The 19,937-nt window shown below is 52.2% G+C and overlaps 1 protein-coding gene across 1 annotated transcript; it reads left to right on the top strand.

Annotated features, from left to right (window-relative positions):
* Positions 1-4,460: 4,460 nt before the first annotated feature.
* NIPSNAP1 (nipsnap homolog 1) lies at positions 4,461-19,670 on the top strand. Its single transcript, XM_060118872.1, has 10 exons — positions 4,461-4,588; positions 11,321-11,448; positions 11,648-11,693; positions 11,944-12,038; positions 15,169-15,239; positions 15,385-15,525; positions 15,829-15,860; positions 16,213-16,307; positions 17,610-17,693; positions 19,335-19,670. The coding sequence occupies exons 1-10, from the start codon at positions 4,491-4,493 to the stop codon at positions 19,397-19,399; spliced, it is 855 nt and encodes a 284-aa protein (XP_059974855.1). The 5' UTR covers positions 4,461-4,490; the 3' UTR covers positions 19,400-19,670.
* Positions 19,671-19,937: the final 267 nt, after the last annotated feature.

The raw sequence follows: 19,937 nt of genomic DNA, 5'->3' as shown, positions 1-19,937 counted from the left end.
CCGGCTGTTAGTGGCGCCGCCTTGTGGCATCAGCGTAAACACAATTTATAATTTATTCCAACCCAACAGCTTTGAAATTGCTCAGTATTTAACCGGTTAAAATGTTCTCTTTCTCTGGCATTTGTATGATTTCCAGTTTACACATGGGGTGGCACATTGATCATGTTTTTATGTGGCACTGTGTCAAAGTCACAAAATTCATATACGTATATGATGCATACTACAGAAAGGTTGGAACTTGGCAGTGTGGCTCATGCCCCACCCGAGACATAAAAGCTTTCTTGTCTTTCCTGTCACTCCTGTTCGGGGTCTCATAGGAACTGGAGGATGCAATTCTCAGAGAGCAGTTGGGCCCGAGCATAAAAGCCCATCAATAAGGAGCGGGTGACACTGCCACAGCTGGGTAATTTGTCTCTTTGCTCTTCTGCAGCCCATTCGGTGATGATCTATTTGTCCCAGGGAATAGATGATGGCAGGTTTGTCCATATTTTACACTTATGAACCTGCCTGATCCTCTTCGCCTGGCTCTGCCCATCTGTCTTTTTCCCTGCTCCTCTCATTTCACTTCACAGATTGGGCAGTAGGTCTTGGCAATGAGTTATGAAGGTAGATCACATGAGGGCATCTTTGGGAAACGAGGGAGGGAGAAGAAGAAATGGGTCAGCTCCCTGCAGAGAGGGGAGGCTGAACAGGTTCAGGAGAAAGAGATGCCACAGACTCCGTGGTGAGCAGGAAGGGACCTCAGAGAGGAAGGGGAAGGGGAGATCCTAGAACAGAAGACAATGATGCTGGGGAGGCCTGCTCATAGAAGATGGCTTGAAGAGCTGAGTCCAATCCCAATAACTAAGTTGGGCCTAGTGCAGAACATAATTGTGGTAGCCAGCCTCCAAGAATCTCGCGTGTAGATATTCACACCCTTGTAATGTCCCCTCCCACACTGAGCAGGGCTGACAGGTGTAACCAATGGGATATTCAGAAATGACAGAGTGTGATTTCCAAGGCCAATTCATAAAAGTCCTTGGGGGACTTCCCTGGCGGTCCAGTGGTTACGACTCTGTGCTTCCACTGCAGGGGGCACGGGTTTGATCCCTGTTCGGTGGAACTAAGATCCCACATGCTGCACGGCCTGGCCGAATTTAAAAAAAAAAAAAAGTCCTTGAAGTTTCCACCTTACTCTCTCTTGGATCACTTGCGCTTGGGGAAGCCACCTGCCATGGGGTGAAGACACCCAAGCAGCATCTGGAGAAGCACACGTGGCAAGGAACCGAGGCACCTGGCCAACAACCAGCACTGACTTGCCAGGTGTGTGAGCGGCCCATCTTGGAAGCAGATCTCACAGCCTCCGTCAGGCCTTCAGATGACCACAGCCCAAGACAATAACTTGACTGCAAAATTGTGGGAGACCCTGAGCCAGAAACAGCCCAGCTAATCACTCATTCCTGAATTCCTGACCCATTTGGAACCGTATGAGATCATAAATGTTTATTGTTTCAAGCTGCTAAATTTGGGGGTAATTTATTCTGCAGTAATTGGAAATGGTCTAATTATATAACTCCTTATTTGCAGAATTGTCATCCAACATCCATCTGGTTACTGCTCAGAATGCACGGTCCATGGGGCAGGGACCCATTCATACCAGGTGCTCAGTTAACGAGCATTGCATGTCACTGAGTGCCATAAAGACAGCCCCCCTGGGCTTCCCTGGTGGAGCAGTGGTTGAGAGTCTGCCTGCCGATGCAGGGGACACGGGTTCGTGCCCCGGTCCAGGAGGATCCCACATGCCGCGGAGCGGCCGGGCCCGTGAGCCATGGCCGCTGAGCCTGCGCGTCCAGAGCCTGTGCTCCGCAACGGGATGAGGCCACCACGGTGAGAGGCCCGCGTACCGCAAAAAAAAAAAAAAAAAAAAAAAAAAAGACAGCCCCCCTGCCCTGCCACTTCAAACAGGGTAAATGGGGTTAGTTAAGCAAGGAAAAGATTCTGGGGTGGAGTGGATGTGTGTCCTGGGGAGAGGGAAAGGGCCACAGTTAGGATAACCATACATCTCAGTTTGCCCAGGATAGAGGGGTTTCCTGGGATAGGGGACATCTAGTGCCCAAACTGGGAAAGTCTGGGGTAAACTGGAATGAGCTGATCACCCTAGCTGGGGTGGGGGTGGAGATCTCGAAGCTGAGTTTCCAGTGAGCCAGCCGCACTGGTTCACATGGCCTGGGTATGGAGACTCATCTCCCATCTCTCCCGGTCAGGGGTGAGACCGTGCTCCCGGAGGACCTAGTTTGATCCTCCTATCCCACTCGAATAGGGAGAGGTGGGAAGCATCTTAGAAATGCCTAGACCCGTGTGAGGAGGCTGCAGGTCCGCCCTCCCTTGTTTTCTCCAGAAGAGGTGGCTAGAAACACCAAGAATTTGGTGAGGACTCTCACCCTAGACCAGGAGGGCCAGCCCTTCCCTGTCCAGGGGTCCTGGCTTCCTGTGGCTTGATTGCCAAATGCCCTCCACCACATGGCCAATAAGTTGCTGTGCAGCCTCTGTTGGCACAATCCAGTGACAGGTCACCAAGGCTGCCCACTCCATCGTTAGGAAAGTATTCCTTGTACTGAGAGAGAAGATGCCTCCACATCATCTCCACCCTCTGATGACATTCGATGGTGCTGAACAATCCGAACCCATTCCTTCCTGGGGGCCCTTTCGCGTACTGGGCACACATTGCTTCCTCTGCCTGAGTCTCTCCTTGCCCTGCTCCCTTCTGGCCGACTCTCCCTGCTTAGCCTTTAAAGCTTAGGTCTAAAATCAGGCCACCTGTGAGGCCCGATCAAGATGGTCACACCCACCTCTACACGCCTGCCACACCTGGTTTCTCCACCGCATGACACCAGTGTCACGTTACTTGCTACACTTCCATCTACCCATCAGGGCTTTTCCTGAGTGTCTGTGTCTGGGAACCCTCCAATCATGCTGACTTCCAGAATGAGGAGGTCACTCTCTTTTTGTCCCTCTGATAAACCCAAGGAGCAACTGGGCCCAGCTGTGTCTTCTTTGTTAACACAGAGAGCAGGCCCCAGGCTCATGGCCCTCTGCCTTAGCTTCAAGGTACGGGCGATACTGTTATCTGTTGCAGTATCTGTTGCAAATACTTTTGCATTTATTTTGATGGTCCTGCCTGTGTATTAACAGTTGATTTCGGTTTTTTATTTATCATGATGATATACAGTATCCTTTTAAAATAAATCATGCAAAGAATACATGTTCATTGTAGCAACTTTAGAAAACACAAGAAAAAAAAATCATAGTTCAAGCCTCACTTCCTTATAGAAGTTATCATTGACCCTCAAGGTCTATATAGGACCTCGAATTTTCTCTTTCCCACTGCCCATTATAAGTCCTCATAACTCCACATACTTCTTCATGGACTCTATCACAGTTGGCAAAAAATATTTTTGTGCATATTTTTCACTTATTCAGTAAATATTTAGTATGTCAGGCAGGAGAGGGGAGGGGAGGGGTAGGCCTAAGGTCTCTGCCCAGGAGGTTAGTACCAGCTTGATTTTGTCTCCCTGGCCAGGCCTTAAGTTCCAAGAGGGCTGGGGGCTTGTTGCTCTGGCCGCCTTTGGTGTCTCAGAGCTAACCACATGGCCTAGCCACGTGGACTCAATATTTGCTGAAGGAATCACAAAATCAAAGCCTGTCCTCACTCCTCCACCCCAGGCACACCACGGTGACCGTCAGCGTCAGCCTCAGCGGGTGGACATACTTTTAGGCACACATCCAGTCTCTCTGGAAGTTATTAGGCTCCTGGGCCCCCCTGTGGGGTCTGCAGGCCCTCTGCTTCTGCTGAGGTCTGTGACCTGGGGGACTGTGAGCCGAGAGGAGACTAGTTTGGAAGTTAGGCACAAGACCTGGGCAGAGCAGGAGAAGGGCGTGGGGCCCCAGGAGGCCCAGGCATCGATGGTAGGGGGGGATGGAAAGGGAAAAGGAGATGATGGAGAGAAAGTGTCCCTGCAACCCAGAGCCTTGCCCATCTGTCTTAAATTGTTAGGGGGTTTTCCTTTCATAATATGATAAACGCTACCTGTGCCGCCACCCCGCCCCCGCCCCCGCCCCCGCCCCCGCCCAGGAACGCACAGGCGCACATAACTGTATACGATTTCAGGGGGCTTACTCGCCCTCTGCCGCTCATCCTTGAGTGCCCCGTTAAGAACCCCTGGTATTATTATTGTTCAATGCTCCCATTTTACCGGGGTGGACACTGAGGCCCAGGGTGGGCAAAGGGTTTGCTCTAGGTCACAGAGCAAGTCTGTAGCAGGGCTGCAGAGGCTCAGAGGACAAGAATCCGGACTTCTGCCCAGCATCTAAGTTGCTGAATTCACAGGGACTACGCCCACCTGTTTGGGTGGAGAGGGGGCGGGCGACCAGGTGGGGCGGGGCTTACTCACGTTCCGCCTCCGCTGCTGGGTTCGGGGGCGGGGCCTTCCTCCAAGCAGCCGCGCTCCAACATGGCTCCGCGTCTGTGCAGCATCTCTGCGGCGGCTCGGCGGCTGCTGGGGCGCCCGGGGCCCGGAGGCCGGGACGTTGCGGCCGTGGCTGCAGCGCGGTATGAGCCGGGCCGGGCCAGGCGGGGGCGGCGCGCGTAGGGGGTACACGCGTGGGGGCCAGGGTCTGGGCTTGGGGGATGGGCAGAGACTCGGGCTTGTAATCTAGTGGTTAGAGGCGGAGCCATGGGGAGGAGGTCTGGTCAAAGAACGGAGGAGGTGGGAAAGGTATGCGCAGGGTCTTTGTCCTATTGGGTCCCTGGCTCTGGGCTGAGAATGAAGGGTAGGGTGAATGAGAGGGGCAGGTCCAGGGCCCTGGGGAGTGGGAGCTGTCAGAGGGCAGGAGGAGTGGCCCCTTCCGGGGCCTCTGCGGTGATTGTGAGATAGTCCCCCTGGGGGCTTCTAGGAGAGGCAGCACCTCCTTCCAGAAGTTCTGGGGGTAAGAGATATGGGGAGCAATAGGAGATCCCTAAAGGCCGTGGCTGCACAGATCCTTTGCTCCCCAACCCTGAACAGTAGAAGTGGGGCAAAGGAGGCCTGAGAAAGGATGGGAGTTGCCCAAGGTCACTCCCCCTGCCATCCTGTGGCAGCACTGGGTCTGGTCTGGACCCAGGCCTTCTGACACCCCTGTGCTCTTTGCACCACAACTGGTGGCCTCCTGGGAGGCCATGGGCTGGGCCTGGGCTTTTGTTTGGTCCCTGCTCTGGGCTGAGGCAGGGCTGGGCCTCCCTGACTGGCCCTGGGGGACCCCTCCCTTCTCCGTCTCTAGCACCATGTACTTCCCCCATCTCTGCTCTTACCACCCTGTACACACTTGCCTGTCCCTGCCATTAGAGCATCACCTCATATTTCTGTTTCCCCAGCCCCTGGCACAGGTCTCACAACAGTGTATGCTCAAGAACATTGGCCAAAGAAGTGAGGACACCTGTCCCCCCACCTGTGGAAAGGAGGGGTCTGTCCTGCCCAGCAGCGCAGGCATGAAGCTGCAGAGTTCTGTTAGGCTTTGCTGTGAGATGTTCTAGAGCGCTGTGCAGTGGGGGTCAGGGGAGGCTGGGTAAGAGGAGCCAGGCGTGTGCCCCCAACCTGACTGCCCAGTAATTGGGGAGAAAGCTGATAACATGGAGAGAGCCTAGAGTTTGCCCGGCACCAGCACATCTAACTCAGCCTTTTTCAGTGGGGTGACCTTGCATGAGTCATTTGGCCTCTTGAAGTCTCAGATTCCTAATCTGTAAAATGGGGGTGATAAAGTAGGATGTATTTCATAGAGTTGTTGAGGATTAACAAGGCCATGTGTGCGACGTACCCAGCCCCTGATGAATTTGCTGCAAATGTTGCCCCTCGCCCAAACCTGTGTCTCAAGCAATTTCTTCATGAACCCCCAAGATGTCAGGGCTGAAGGGGCTTTGGGGAGGTCACCTCCTGTGAGCCCCTTGTTTTCCAGATAAGGAAATGGAAGCTGGGGGCGGGACCACACTTCCCCAGCGTTACAAAATTGGTTGGTGGTAAAGCCATTTGTGTGGCGAATAGCCAGAGGCCACAAAAGGAGCATATGGGACATTAAGGCAGCCTGCTGCTCCTCACTTATCCACTCCTTAACCTTGGATGGGGCACTGAACCGCTGTGATCCTTGGTTTCCTTCTCTGTAAAGTGGGGATGGGGATCCCTGCCTGGTGTTTTTCGTAGGATTGCTGTGCAGGTACTTGGATTAATACTTATCAAGTCCCTAAAGGACTGCTTCAAAGTTACTTACTCCCTGGCCCCACCTTGGATACCTGGGAATCCTACCGACCCTCCATCTGCCCCGTATCTCTCTGGAGTCACTAGAGGGGCCCTCTGGCCTCTGAGCTTTGGGGGCCACTGGGGTATAGACACAGTGTGGGCTTTGAAATCGGATAGACCTGGATTGGAATCCTCTTGGCCATTGATTAATTGTTCTCGAATAAGGCCTGGTACATCTCTGAGCCTCATATTTCTCTATTTTGTTTTTGAGCCTCATTTTTCTCAAGAACATATTGTGAGGATCAGTTCTCAGCACATAGAAAGTGCTCAGTACACAGCAGTTGCTGCCACTGCATCAGTAATGCTCTCGTTAACAGAACTTTAGTTCTTCCAGTTTGTCTTCTAAAGACACACTTCAGGAACAATAAGCAGAAATGTGGCCCCTTTCTTTTTTTTTTTTTTTTAATTTATTATTTTTGGCTGCATTGGGTCTTCGTTGCTACGCACGGGCTTTCTCTAGTTGTGGCGAGCGGGGGCTGCTCTTCGTTGCAGCGTGCGGACTTCTCATTGCCATGGCTTCTCTTGTGGAGCACAGGCTCTAGGCGCGCGGGCTTCAGTAGTTGCAGCATGTGGGCTCAGTAGTTGTGGTGCACAGGCTCTAGGGCACATGGGCTTCAGTAGTTGTGGCATGCGGGCTCGGTAGTTGTGGTACACAGACTTAGTTGCTCCGCGGCATGTGGAATCTTCCCGGACCAGGGCTCGAACCTGTGTCCCCTGCATTGGCAGGCAGATTCTTTTTTTAAAAAAATTAATTTATTTATTTATTTATTTATTTTTGGCTGTGTTGGGTCTTCGTTGCTGCGTGTGGGCCCTCTCTAGTTGCGGCGAGCAGGGGCTACTCTTCATTGTGGTGCGTGGGCTTCTTATTGCCGTGGCTTCTCTTGTTGTGGAGCACGAGCTCTAGGCACGTGGGCCTCAGTAGTTGTGGCACGTGAGCTCAGTAGTTGTGGCTCTCAGGCTCAGTAGTTATGACTCTCAGGCTCAGTAGTTGTAGCACATGGGCTTAATTGCTCCGTGGCATGTGGGATCTTCCTGGACCAGGGATCGAACCCGTGTCCTCTGCATTGGCAGGAGGGTTCTTAATCACTGCACCACCAGGGAAGCCCCACCCTTGGGGCTTGATATATTCTTTTTTTTTTTTTTTTTTTCTTTTTGCGGTATGCGGGCCTCTCACTGTTGTGGCCTCTCCCGCTGCGGAGCACAGGCTCCGGACGCGCAGGCCCAGCGGCCATGGCTCACGGGCCCAGCCGCTCCGCGGCATATGGGATCCTCCCAGACTGGGGCACGAACCCGTATCCCCTGCATCGGCAGGCAGACTCTCAACCACTGCGCCACCAGGGAGGCCCTTGATATATTCTTAATATAGTTTAGATACCAGAATCTTTGGTGTTTCTGGGATGATTTACTGAGATTACATGAAGAAAAGAAGGAAAGAAAGTAAGTTGGGACTGCCTTAGAGCAGTGATTTTCGGGCCTGAGTGTGCATCAGAATCCCTTGGCAGGCTTGTTAAAACACAGATTACTAGGCCCACCCCCAGAATTTCTGTTGCAGTGGGTCTGGGATGGGGCCTGAAAACTTCTAACATGTTCTCAGGTGTTGCTAACGATAGGGAGTCTTGGCTCTGTGGTCACCAAATTTAAGAGGGAATTGGGGACTTCCCCGGCAGTCCAGTGGTTAAGACTCCGCACTTCCACTGCTGGGGGCATGGGTTCAGTCCCCGGTCGGGGAACGAAGATCCCACGTGCTGCGTGGGGTGGCCAAAAAAATAAATAAATAAAAATTAAAAATTTTAAAAAAAGGAGAATTGACTCTGGAAAGCTTGGCAAAATAGATTAGAGCTAGAATCCCAAGTGGAGACATCCAGCCTTGTTTTATGAGCAGTAGGGATCCATAGAAGATTTTCAAGTGGACGAATAGCATCACAACCATGGTGCATTACAAAATTGATGGGCAGGTTAGGAAAAAAGGGAAAGAATGGGAGCCAGGAGTTCAGTTAGGAAGTTAGGTAGGAAGAGTGATATTAGCTGCACTGCTGTGTCTGTCCCATTCTCTACAGGCGATCCTATTGCTCTTATTTTATGGATGAGGTAAATGAGGCTCAGAGAGATGACGCTGGGCTGGGATTAGTCCTGGATTTGTCCAGAACCTGTGTTCTTAAGCACTAATTCTGCTGGTGGTGGTGGGGATGGAAAGGGCCCCTGAGTCCTGAGTCCACACTCTGAGCCAAGGTCCACACTTTCTCTCCATTCTAACCTCTCAGATTTCATCATTTTCATGCACCTCTGTCTTAGCTTCCCCCACACGCCTGCACTCATTCCCCAAACGTGGTCTGAGCATGTGCCACGTCCCCAGCACTGTTCCAGGCACTGGGGCTACAGCAGGGATACACGAGACAGACAAGATCCCTATCCTCCTGGGGCTCTGCTTCTAGTGGGAGACAATAAACAAGGCACATAATAAACAAAAAAAGTCTATAACGTGTTAGAAGGAGCTACAGAAAAATAGAGAGCAGGGTGAGAAGAGTTGGGGAGTTCAGGGACAGGAGAATGTTGTGATTTCATTGAGAAAGTGAAATTTGAACTCTTGAAAATGTGAACCCTCGGATGCTAGCTTCAAGTTCAGACCCTGCCCTGGGATATTCTTGGGACCTGTAGGGGGCATGGGTAGAAAAGGTCTTTAGAGATAGGCTGCTCTACCCTGCTCTTTTGACATGTGGGGAAACGGAGACCCAGAGGCAGGAAAGATTAGACAGTGGTGGGAGGAGATGGGAGCCCATCAGAGCTCCTGGACCCCCTCACTCCCCAGCCCCCGGGGTCCCAGGCTCTCTCTTCAGGGCTGGCCACTTGGCTGTTTATCTTGGTCAGTGCTGATGTTAATAAATTAGTCAAAGCCCAGTCCTGGAGCAAAGGTCTTGGTTGACAAATAGTAGGAGTGGCTGCCCTCCCTGTCACCACCCCTTCCAGCAGAAGCAGCCTCTCTACATTCAGACCAAAGGTCAGGTCCCTCTGCCAGTGGCTTTGTTAAAAACACCTGGTTCTTCACAGTATCTACCTGATGCTAGTTCCCCAGGTTGCTGCCAGATCTGAGGTGGGGCTGACTTTAGAGGAAAGAGCTCTGGGTTCTTTCCTGAGCTCTCTGCCCCTGATTTGCTATGTGACCTGGGGACAAGTTTCTTAACCCTCCCACCTCCGACCTTCTATTTTCTCATCTTGAAAATGGGGCCATTAATAATATCAACATTATGATATCCTTACATAGATTCAGCGGGATCATGTTAAGCTGATCACAGGTCCCTGGCCCAGAGGATATCCTCAGCCAACGTTAGCCATAGTGAGGCTCCCTTATTCTGGCCCCGAATTTTTCAGACTGCGTCGACCATCTGATGATAACAGTCTGTTTTTTGTTAATGAAACAAATACACACAAAATGATAGAAAGCCTATGAATTTGGAAATACTTTAAACAGTTTTTTTTACCTTTACAAAAAATTATAATGAATAACGAAAAGTTTAACCATCTTCCTCTTGCCTCTCCCAGGTAAGCAGTATTAACAGTTTGGGACTGGGAGTTCCTGGGCAGTTCAGTGGTTGGGACTCGGCACTGTCACTGCTGTGGCCCGGGTTCAGTCCCTGGTTGGGGAACTAGGATCCCACAGGCTGCTTGGCGTGGCCAAAAACCAACCAACCAACCAACCAACAAAAAGCAGTCTGGGACAGATTGTTACTTATCTTTCTCTATGATTATACAAATACTTCACCACTTTAAGATGCTTTTTAAATTTTATCAGTCCCAGTACTTGCTCCATATTTTGGAGAAAAGCAATACTTTGATTTGCAAAACACTTATCCTAGCCACAGAAAAGGCTTGAAAAAAGAGAGGACTTGCTGATGGGGCCCCCACTGCCAGGCTCCTTGGCTAGAAATCATCCAGCGGGAGGCTAGTGTTTCAGGCCTGGCTACAAGCTGCACCACTGCTGTTAAGTAAGATGATTTACCACTTCTGGCAGCCTAAAAGTAATCCCCACCCCTGCTGGGACCTTGTGTGGGGAGTGCAGTTATGATCTGGCAGGACCTGGTGGTTGGTCCCCCTGCTCTGAACAAGGCACGTCATTCATTCATTCATTCTCACAGCAACATAGCAATGTGCACAGGGCAGATATTTGTCAGTTAAGTGTTGGCTGGATGAGTGAATGAATCTTGCCTTGTGATGCCTTTGACCCCCTCTACCTGCCTTTATCTGCCAAATCAGCCCTGGAGATTTGGAGACTGGCCAGATCACCTCCTCTAGAGAGCCAACCCAGACTTCCAGAGGCCAAGTTCAGGCTCACACATCTGGGCTCTCCCAGAGACCTCTGGCTGTAACTGTGTTCCAAGGTCCACTTCTCCCAGCAGACTGTGACCTCCTCAAGGACAAAGTGTGCTTGTCTTGGGCTCTCCATTTGTGGGGCTGGGATTGGGCACAGGCCAGGTGTAGTGTGAGCACTAGGGAGGACGCTGAGTACAGCCCTCCCATCAGAGGGGACAGAAATTGCAAAGAAAGCACAGAGTGAAAGAGCCTGGTGTGTTCAGGGAGAAGCATAGCTGGAGAGCGGGATACACAGGTTGGGGATGGACAGGATGGGAGGCTGCCAAGGTAGGTTGGGCTGTCATGGGCTTTGGACATCAGGCAAGACGGGTGTGGGGTTGATCCTCTTGGCAAGGGATGCAGTTGTGTGGTCCAAGTGGAGGACCTCTTGGAAAGGGTTGAAGTGGAGGCAGGGAGGCTGGAGAGAGAGGCAGGAGGTGGGGCTGCCTCTCCTGGCCTCCTGAGGCTCTGCAGAGCTTCAAGAAGCAAACTGGGCAGCCAGGATGTTTGTAGAAAGGACCAGCTGTGCTCAGCTGGCTCCAATGATATGACATATTCTGGAGCTGCCATGGGATTCCGTGGCTTCATTCCCAGAAATGTGTGTCACTGGCCTTGGGGAGCAAGGCTTCTGAGCAGATGTAAGCAGGTCCCCCCTGAACTCTGTCCCGCAGCTTCTATTCCAAGGACAATGAAGGCAGCTGGTTCCGTTCTCTGTTCGTACACAAGGTGGATCCCCGGAAGGACGCCCACTCCACCCTGCTGTCCAAGAAGGAGACCAGCAACCTCTACAAGATCCAGTGTGAGTGGCTGCTGAGTTGGCCAGCCCTCCCTCCCAGGGCCTCTGGGGGCCTGCAAGGCTCTGGCTGGGACTTGAGAAGGTCTGGGACATCCCGAGCTGTCCTGGAAGCCCAGGCCCTGTGCAGCTACCCCTAGCGCAGCTCCCCACAGACACCCTGCTCCCCCTCGCTTCACCTCCTGCTCTCTGTCCTCTGTTGCAGTTCACAATGTGAAGCCCGAGTGTCTGGATGCCTACAACAGCCTGACGTGAGCTGACCCTAACCCTAACCCTCCTGTCCCAGTCCCTGCTTGGGTGGGGGCCTCTATCCCAGCCCTGTTCTCCGTGCAGAAATCCAGGGGGGTGTAGATTTCAGAGCCACAAGTCCTCTCGTGCCGCCTCTGCATCTTAGAGATGGGGAGACTGAGACCCAACTCTGTGGGCCTGAGTTGGAAGCCTAATCTCAGGGGCTCTGGTGGCTGGTGTGAGCCCTCCCCCTTCTCTGTGCCCCTCCCACAGGGAGGCTGTGCTGCCCAAGCTGCACCTGGATGAGGATTACCCCTGCTCGCTCGTGGGCAACTGGAACACGTGGTACGGGGAGCAGGACCAGGCAGGTGAGCTGCGCACCCCCCAGCGCCACTGCTTCCCAGCCCAGGTGGCTGCCCTCCACTTCCTCTGCAGCGGCACCCAGAGGGGTCTTTCTAAGTGCAGCCTCTGTCAGCTCACTCCCCTGACAAACATCTGTGGCAGCTCCCTCTGCTCTTGGGGTGCCCCACGAGGCTCTCGAGCCCTTCCCTGCCCAGCGTCAAGCCTTGTCTCACCACGTCCTCCTGCTTGCTGCACCATCCCACCCAGGACTTCTTTCTGTTCTTCAGATGGATAGTTTTTCCCTCTAGCTCTTGTTCATGCTGTTTCGTCAGCCTGAAGCATTCTTTCTCCTTTGCCTCCTCTACTTGGCTCACTCCCCTACTCACCTTTTATTTTGGTGTAGACATCACTTCCTCCTGGAGGCCTCCCCTGATTCCCTCCACCGCAGCTGGGTGAGGCACCTCTCCTGGCTCCCCAGCCCCCAGGACTTGCCTCTTCACAGCCCTGATCATGTGCCCTGTTCTGTCTCCCCGTGGAGGTGGTGAGTTCCGGGAGGGCGGGGGCCCTGCCTTTCTTCACCACTGAACCCCCGGTATGCCGTACATATTTGTGGAGTAAAAGGGACTCTTATCCGAGCTGGTTCCTTACAGCTTCCCAGCGGTACCCCAAGCACGCCCCATCCTACCCCAACATGCCCACCTCAGTTGGCACCAGCTGTGAGGACCCACACATGAATTTGGTTCACTCACAACATCCCAGCCACTTACAGGGGCCTTGGCATTTAGATCTGCACTGTCCAGGAAAGTAACCACTAACCACATGTAGCTACTTAAATTTAAATTGGGTAAAGTTAAATAAAATGAAAAATTCAGTTGCTCAGTCACACTAGCCACATTTCAAGTGCCCATTGATAGAAATATGTGGCTCGTGGCTACCATCTTGGATGGCACGGCTGTAGAACTTTTTCGTCATAGTATAAAGTCCTTTTGGACAGTGCTGATTAGACTGCGTACAGCACAGGGAGCTCCTCTGGTGCAGCCCTGATAGAGGGTCCTCTATGCTTCCCTTGAACACTCACAGCTATGGGGAGCTCACTACCACATAAGCCAACTTATCTCATCCTTCAACTGCCCTGATAATTGTATGTGGTTTTTTTGTTTGTTTTTTAAATCTGTGATCTGCAGTTAGGTAGATTCTCTTAATCATTTATTCTGTTTCAGTAACGGTCACTGACACATTAATAGTGGGGTAGGAGAAAAGCTGTCTTCCGTTCCAGCCCCTACAGTTTTCCCATTTTAGGTACAACCTAATCAGTTCCAGCAGTACTTCTTGGATTCTTCTAAGTATCTGCTAATTGAGAAATGAACTTTGAGGAATGGGAGCGTGAATTTTAAAGCATGTCCTATATTTTGTGTATCTTGAGGGGTTGTCCCCTATGTAGAATCATCTGGGGAGCAGATCCACTGAGCCACCTCCTGGGAGTAGGGCTCAAGAATCTACATTTTAATGAATTTGTAGATTTGGGTTTTTTGTAAAAAACCTCCAATCCATCTTCTAGATGGAACACTATCATTGTTAGAAAATTCTTTCTTCTCATGGGCCTTGGATGCCCTCCTTGTACCTTTTACCTCTTGGCCCCTAGAATTAGGCTAATGCCTCTTCCACAGGTCAGCATTCCTGGTCTTAATAGACTGCCATCCATACAGTACTTTTGCTGTTTCCCTTGGGAAAGAGGCCTTTAAACCATAGGGTCAGACCATTTTGCAGATGGGAAAATCAAGGCAGAGATGGAGTCAAAAGGCAGGTGAGCGACCAGCTGGGGATAAGTAACAAGAGTCTGAAATGCCAAGCCACTGGCCAGCCAAATGCTCTCAGCCTTAGCCTGCCCGATTGACCTTTTAGGGACCTTGCTCCCTTGGCCCCAGCCATGCTCCCAAGCATGACAAGACTGTTCCTTCTCTTGCACACAGACTAGGTTTCTTTATTACTGGAAAGTGTATCAGGGTTTTCCTGGGGATGCTGTAAAAAGTACCAACCACTGGTGGGCTTAAAACAACAGAAATCTATTCTCTCAAGTTCTGGAGCCCAGAAGTCTGAAATCAAGGTGTCGGTAGGGGCGTGCTCCCTCCAAAGGCTCTAGGGGAGAATCTTTTCTTGCCTTTTCCAGCTTCTAGTGGTGGCTGGAAATCCTTGGCACTCCTTGGCTCACAGATGCATTGCTCCAATCTCTGCCTCCTTAGTCACATGGTGTTCTCCCCGGGTGTCTGTCTTCACGTGGTGTTGCCCTCTGTGTCCAGGTCTCCCTCTTCTTATAAGGACATCAGTCATTGAATTTAGGGCCCACCCAATATGACCTCACCTTAGCTTGACTACCACTAGAAAGACCCTATTTCAAATAAGGTCACATTCTGAGGTTCTGAGTTGGCATGAATTTGGGGGTGGGGGTGGAGGACACTATTTAACCCAGTACAGAGACTGTGATTAAAAAATGCAAATGGTACAAAGAGTTTGCAATGAAAAGTAAGCCTCTCTCCTGCCTGTGAACCCCAGGCCTCAGTTCTTTGCCCCAAGGGCATCTCCTGTCACAATCTTGATGGTTCTCCATCAAGAGGTGGTGCATAGACCAGCATCTCTGGATATGTTCTTCCCCCTCTCAACACACGTGGTACCATACCTCACATGCTGTTCTGTTCCTTAGTTTTTTCCCTTTAATTCAGTGTTTTGGAGTCATCCATCTCTGCCCATCAGACCTACCCCTTCCTTTGGCCCAGCCTGTCCCTCACAGGCCTGGTGGTCTGCTTTATGCATGCGCAGTTCCTAGGGTACAAGTTCACATCTGATCCTCTTGTTGCTACTTAAAGAAGTTTGGGTGAGAGCGTTATTCTCATTTTCAAGATGAGGACATTGAGGCCTAGAGGGGTCAAAGGCCACCTGGCAGAGCTGCAGCTCAAACCTAGGTCTCCGGGGCTTGTGTCTGGCTTTTTCCCCTGCCTAGAGCTGCCGCCACCAAGGCAGAGGGAACTCAGAGAGTCCTGGTGCTATAGGGAACCAGACTGGAGCCTCCCCTTTTACATACACACCTAACCAGCCTCAGGGTAAGCAGGGCAGGGTCCCCGCAGCCCCCTGACCTGTACCCTCCTCCCTGCCCCCCAACAGTGCACCTGTGGCGATTCTCAGGTGGCTACCCAGCCCTCATGGACTGCATGAACAAGCTCAAAAACAACAAGGTATGTTGGCATACACTCGGCAAACCTCTCCAGATGCTGGTTCTGGCTCAGCCCTGTGCTGGGGGCTGCCTCCGTCACCCTGTGGGACACACCGATGGGGCCGGGGCACTTCCTGGCTGCCGTGCCCAAACCACCATGCCCACAGGAGTACCTGGAGTTCCGAAAGGAGCGGAGCCAGATGCTGCTGTCCAGGAGGAACCAGCTGCTCCTCGAGTTCAGCTTCTGGAATGAGCCACAGCCTAGAGACGGCCCCAACATCTACGAGCTGAGGACGTACAAGCTCAAGGTGCCTCCCCCGCCAGCTCCCCGCCTGTCTCCCACCCATGCTGCAGCAGCGCTTCTTTCCTGGTACCCTGAGGTGGGCGGGCCTGGTGCCCCAGCACCTAGATTGGGGCTTCTGGCCCCAGAACAGAGGTGTGTGTGCATGTGTGCACACGTGCACACCTAGGCGTGAGTCAGGGCCCCGTGAATAAGGTGAAGCGGCCCCAGGAGCTGCAAAGACATGACAGTTTCCCATCCCCACCCAACAGTGATGCTTGAAATACCAGAAGGGGGCTCATTTGCCTCCTCTGCTCTGGTTCTCTTTCAGCCGGGAACCATGATCGAATGGGGGAACAACTGGTGAGTGGTGGTTCTGGGGAGTTGGGTGTACCCTGCCCACCTGCTCCATCAAGGCCCCTGGTGGGCCACCTTTCCCAGGGCCCTGTAACAGGGAACCCGTCATCCTCCATGCCATCTCCAGGAGATGGTGATGATCCAACCAGGGGGGTGAGGATCCTCTAGACCACTGTGGTAGAATACCCAGCCAGCGGCTGCACCTCCATCACCCTGGTCCCTGATCATTTCTGAGAGCCGAGGGCCCTACCTCAGGCTCCTCCCTTGATGTGTAACTGAGAAACCAGCCTGGGAACACCCCGGAGGGGCCCTTTGCACTGGCCCTGGCCTCTGCCCCACACTTTTCTGCCATCCCCAGGGCTCGCGCCATCAAGTACCGGCAGGAGAACCAGGAGGCAGTAGGCGGCTTCTTCTCGCAGATAGGAGAGCTCTACGTTGTGCACCATCTCTGGGGTAGGCTGGGGACCCTCCAGGACCCTCTGTGGCCCCCTTTCTCCACTCTCAGTCCATGTCAACAATGCGAGTATATTAGTGCCCTTGTGGAGCTTACATTCCAGCAGAGGGAGACACCACCTCAGACGTAAAGTAGCAAAAAAGATAATTTTGGATTATTACACATCATAGAGAGGGAGAAATAATGAAGAAACATATGGGAAGCCTCATTGGCTTAGATAGACTAGAACGCCTCTCTAAGGAGGTGAAATGTAAGCTCAGCTAAAGGATGAGGAGTCAGCTGTGAATTGCCAGGGAAGGGTATTCCAAGTAGAGGGAACAACACGTGCAAAGGCCCTGCGGCGAGGAAAGGCCTTCAGGGTTTTGAGGAGTGCAAAGGAGGCCTGTGTGGAGGGAGTGGGGAAGAGAGTGGGAAGATGTGGATCTTCCAGGTTAGTCTGGGTCTTGTAGGCCGTGGGGATGAGATGAGTTGGGATTTATTCTTTTTCTTTTTCTCTTTTTTTTTTTTTCGGCTGCACCGCGAGGCTTGAGGGATCTTAGTTCCCCAACCAGAGATCAAACCCAATGCCCCTGCACTGGAAGTGCAGAGTCCTAACCACTGGACCATCAGGGAATTCCCGGGATTCATTCTAACTTCAGCGAGCAACTGCTGCAGCATTTCAAGCAGCATGAAATGACCTGATTTGTGTTCTAATGGTTCCTCTGGCTGCCATGTGCTTTGTTGGGAGCACTTTGTAGGGGAGCAAGAGAGGATGTGGGGCATCAGGAGATGGTTATAGTAGCTCAGGGGGGAGAGGATCGTGGCCTGGCCTAAGGTGGTGACAGTGAGGATGCTGAGAAGTCCACAGATTCATTGGTCTGGAGGTGGAACCAATGGGACTGGTGGGTAAATTGTCTGTCTACGGTGGGGGAGGGAGAGAGGACCCCAGGACACCAAGACTCCTGTTTGAGCAGCTCTGTATTGCTTACTGAGACCCTCAGAGGAGCAGGTTGGAGAGTCAGGAGTGTACTTTTGGTCCTTAGAAGTGTTACCTTTGAGACACTGACACATCTGAGTGGAAATGTCAAGTGGACACTGGATAGTCGAGTCTAGAGCTCAAGGGAGAGTTCTGGGCTGGAAATACACAAGAAATGTACTGATTGGATGAGATTGTCAAAGCAGACAGTGTTTGCTAACAGTTGGAGGCATCCGGGGAGGAAGAGACAGCAGGGTAGGGTTTGGGGCAACGGGAGGAGGGCCTTGTGCTGGGTACAGGCGCAGATCCTCTGTGCCTCAGGAATGAGCCTATGCCTTCCCCACAGCCTATAAAGACCTGCAGTCTCGGGAGGAGACCAGAAATGCTGCCTGGAGGAAGAGGGGCTGGGATGAAAATGTCTACTACACAGGTGAGCACCTCCTCCGAGGTCATCTGCCAAGAGCCCTATCTGAGGATGGAATCCCCTCTGCAAGTAGATCTGACCTAGTTTGATTACCTCCCGTGATGGAGAACTCACTTTCAGGACAATGAGTTAGTAGGTTCCTGTCCTGGTGGCATGCTCCCCGGGATGCAGGCTGTCCTGGGTGAGTGCTCTCAGGGGCAGTAACACAGCCAGGTGGTCCCTGTCTCAGAGAAGTGTTGTAGTTGAGCACACAGTGTGACCTTGGGCCTGGTTCTTCACCTCACTGATGCTGTTTTCAATCTGTAAGGTGGCACTGGTGAGAATGCCTCCCTCAGAGGGCTGGAGGGAGGGTTCCAGGAGCTAATTTATGAAAAGTGCTTGGCCTAGACTCTGGCGCAGAGGAGGTGCACAGTCAATTTTTTCGAGCAAGTTTTTTGCCTACAGCATTTGCCACTTTGCCGGGACCCCTGGGAACCACCTGGAGTCAGTAGGTGCTGGGTGAGCACTCACTGTGTACCAGGGACTGTGGTGGGTGGGAGTTGGGAGGCAGAGAACGCCCTGCCCTTAAGGAACTTCCAGCTGAGCTTCCACACTTACCAGCTGGTGTGCGGGAGAATGCATCTCCTGAAGGAGTTAGCGGGAGCCTTGCTCTTCCAAGTGTGGTCCCAAATGACAGTGTCAGCATCCCCTGGAAGCTGGTTAGAAATGCCCAATCTCAACCCCCTCCCTCCCCGCACTGAATCAAGATCTGCACTTGAACGAGAACTGTAGGTAATTTTTAAGCACGGTAAAGTTTAACTGCACTGAGCAGGAGGAAGGAGTCTGACCTTCTGGGTGACCTTGGGCTGACCCGCTCTGGGCTGCAGCGTCCCCACCTGTAAAATGAGTCAGTTGAACTAAATCAGTGTTTTTCAAACCTTAGCCCCTTGAGGACACCCTCACAGATTTTGTCCTGCCAGTTTTCTTCTGCTACAATTATTTTCTTCATCTCTTCCTTTAAATCCGCCTGCTTTATTCTTCACCTAGCTTTGTCCTAAGCAATAATATCTGTGAAATCACTTTTAAGCTATGCTGGTTGTTTTTCACATACATAGGAAATAAAGACATAATTATGAAAAATTTTAAAAATAAATTTATTTATTTATTTATGGCTGTGTTGGGTCTTCGTTGCTGCGTGCAGGCTTTCTCTAGTTGTGGCGAGCAGGGGCTACTCTTTGTTGCAGTGCGCGGGCTTCTTATTGCGGTGGCTTCTCTTGTTGTGGAGGACAGGCTGTAGGCATGTGGGCTTCAGCAGTTGCAGCATGCAGGCTCAGTAGTTGTGGTGCACAGGCTTAGTTGCTCCACGGCATGTGGGATCTTCCCGGACCAGGGCTCGAACCCATGTCCCCTGCATTGGCAGGCGGATTCTTAACTACCGCACCACCAGGCAAGTCCCAATTATGAAAAATTTTTAAAGCTGCCTTTCATCACAGCCTAAGTCCCCTCGTATCCCACAGTTTGGGAGATGTGGTGCTCTCCGTGGGCCATTCCAGGAGAGCAGTGGGGTTTCCCTGTCTCAGCATCCCAGGCCTCCTCCTCCTTCAGGGGCTAGTTTTGGGGGGTTGGCTCACCTCAGCCCCCTCGTGACCTCTGCCTCTCTCTCTGCAGTCCCCCTGGTTCGACATATGGAGTCTCGGATCATGATCCCTTTGAAGATCTCACCTCTCCAGTGATGCTGCCGCTGCCTCCACCTCCTCCCACCTCTCCCTCAGGGTAGCCATGGACAGAGGAGATCCCAGCCCTGATGTCTTGGTTTTCTCTCAGACTCTGTGGACTCTGGGGGTAGTGCTCAGCTCAGAGAAGGGGGAGCTGAAGGATGATGGGGTTCTGAGGACTCGCAGCCCTGTCCAGACCCTTCCCACCTTCCCCGCCCACCCGTTCCCCTTGCTGGAAGCAGTTGTTAATTTCTCTGAATGAAGAACAGCAACCTTTTGTGTCTTTTCACATTTTCCCCTAAGATTCCTCATCTCAAGACCACCAGTCCATAATCATCACCATGGAAATCCTCAGCTTTGCTTAAGTTGCACAAAAGGTAGTGTGTCCAGTGGTTAGAGGTGGGGTGGGAAGGGAGGAGGTCAGACCAGGCCAGGCTAGGTCTGGTCTCTAGTGGGCCACCCACTTGCTGGACAGTCTGAGCCAAGTCCCTTCTGCTGGAGAAAAGCCTAGAACTGCCTCAAGAAGCAAAAGGGAAAACCCTCAAGTTAGCTAAGT

Source organism: Mesoplodon densirostris, chromosome 15 (genome assembly GCF_025265405.1).
Source record: "Mesoplodon densirostris isolate mMesDen1 chromosome 15, mMesDen1 primary haplotype, whole genome shotgun sequence".
Classification (NCBI taxonomy): Eukaryota; Metazoa; Chordata; class Mammalia; order Artiodactyla; family Ziphiidae; genus Mesoplodon; species Mesoplodon densirostris.
The sequence above is the reverse complement of the archived record's forward strand: the minus strand, read 5'-3'. Positions and strand labels throughout refer to the sequence as shown.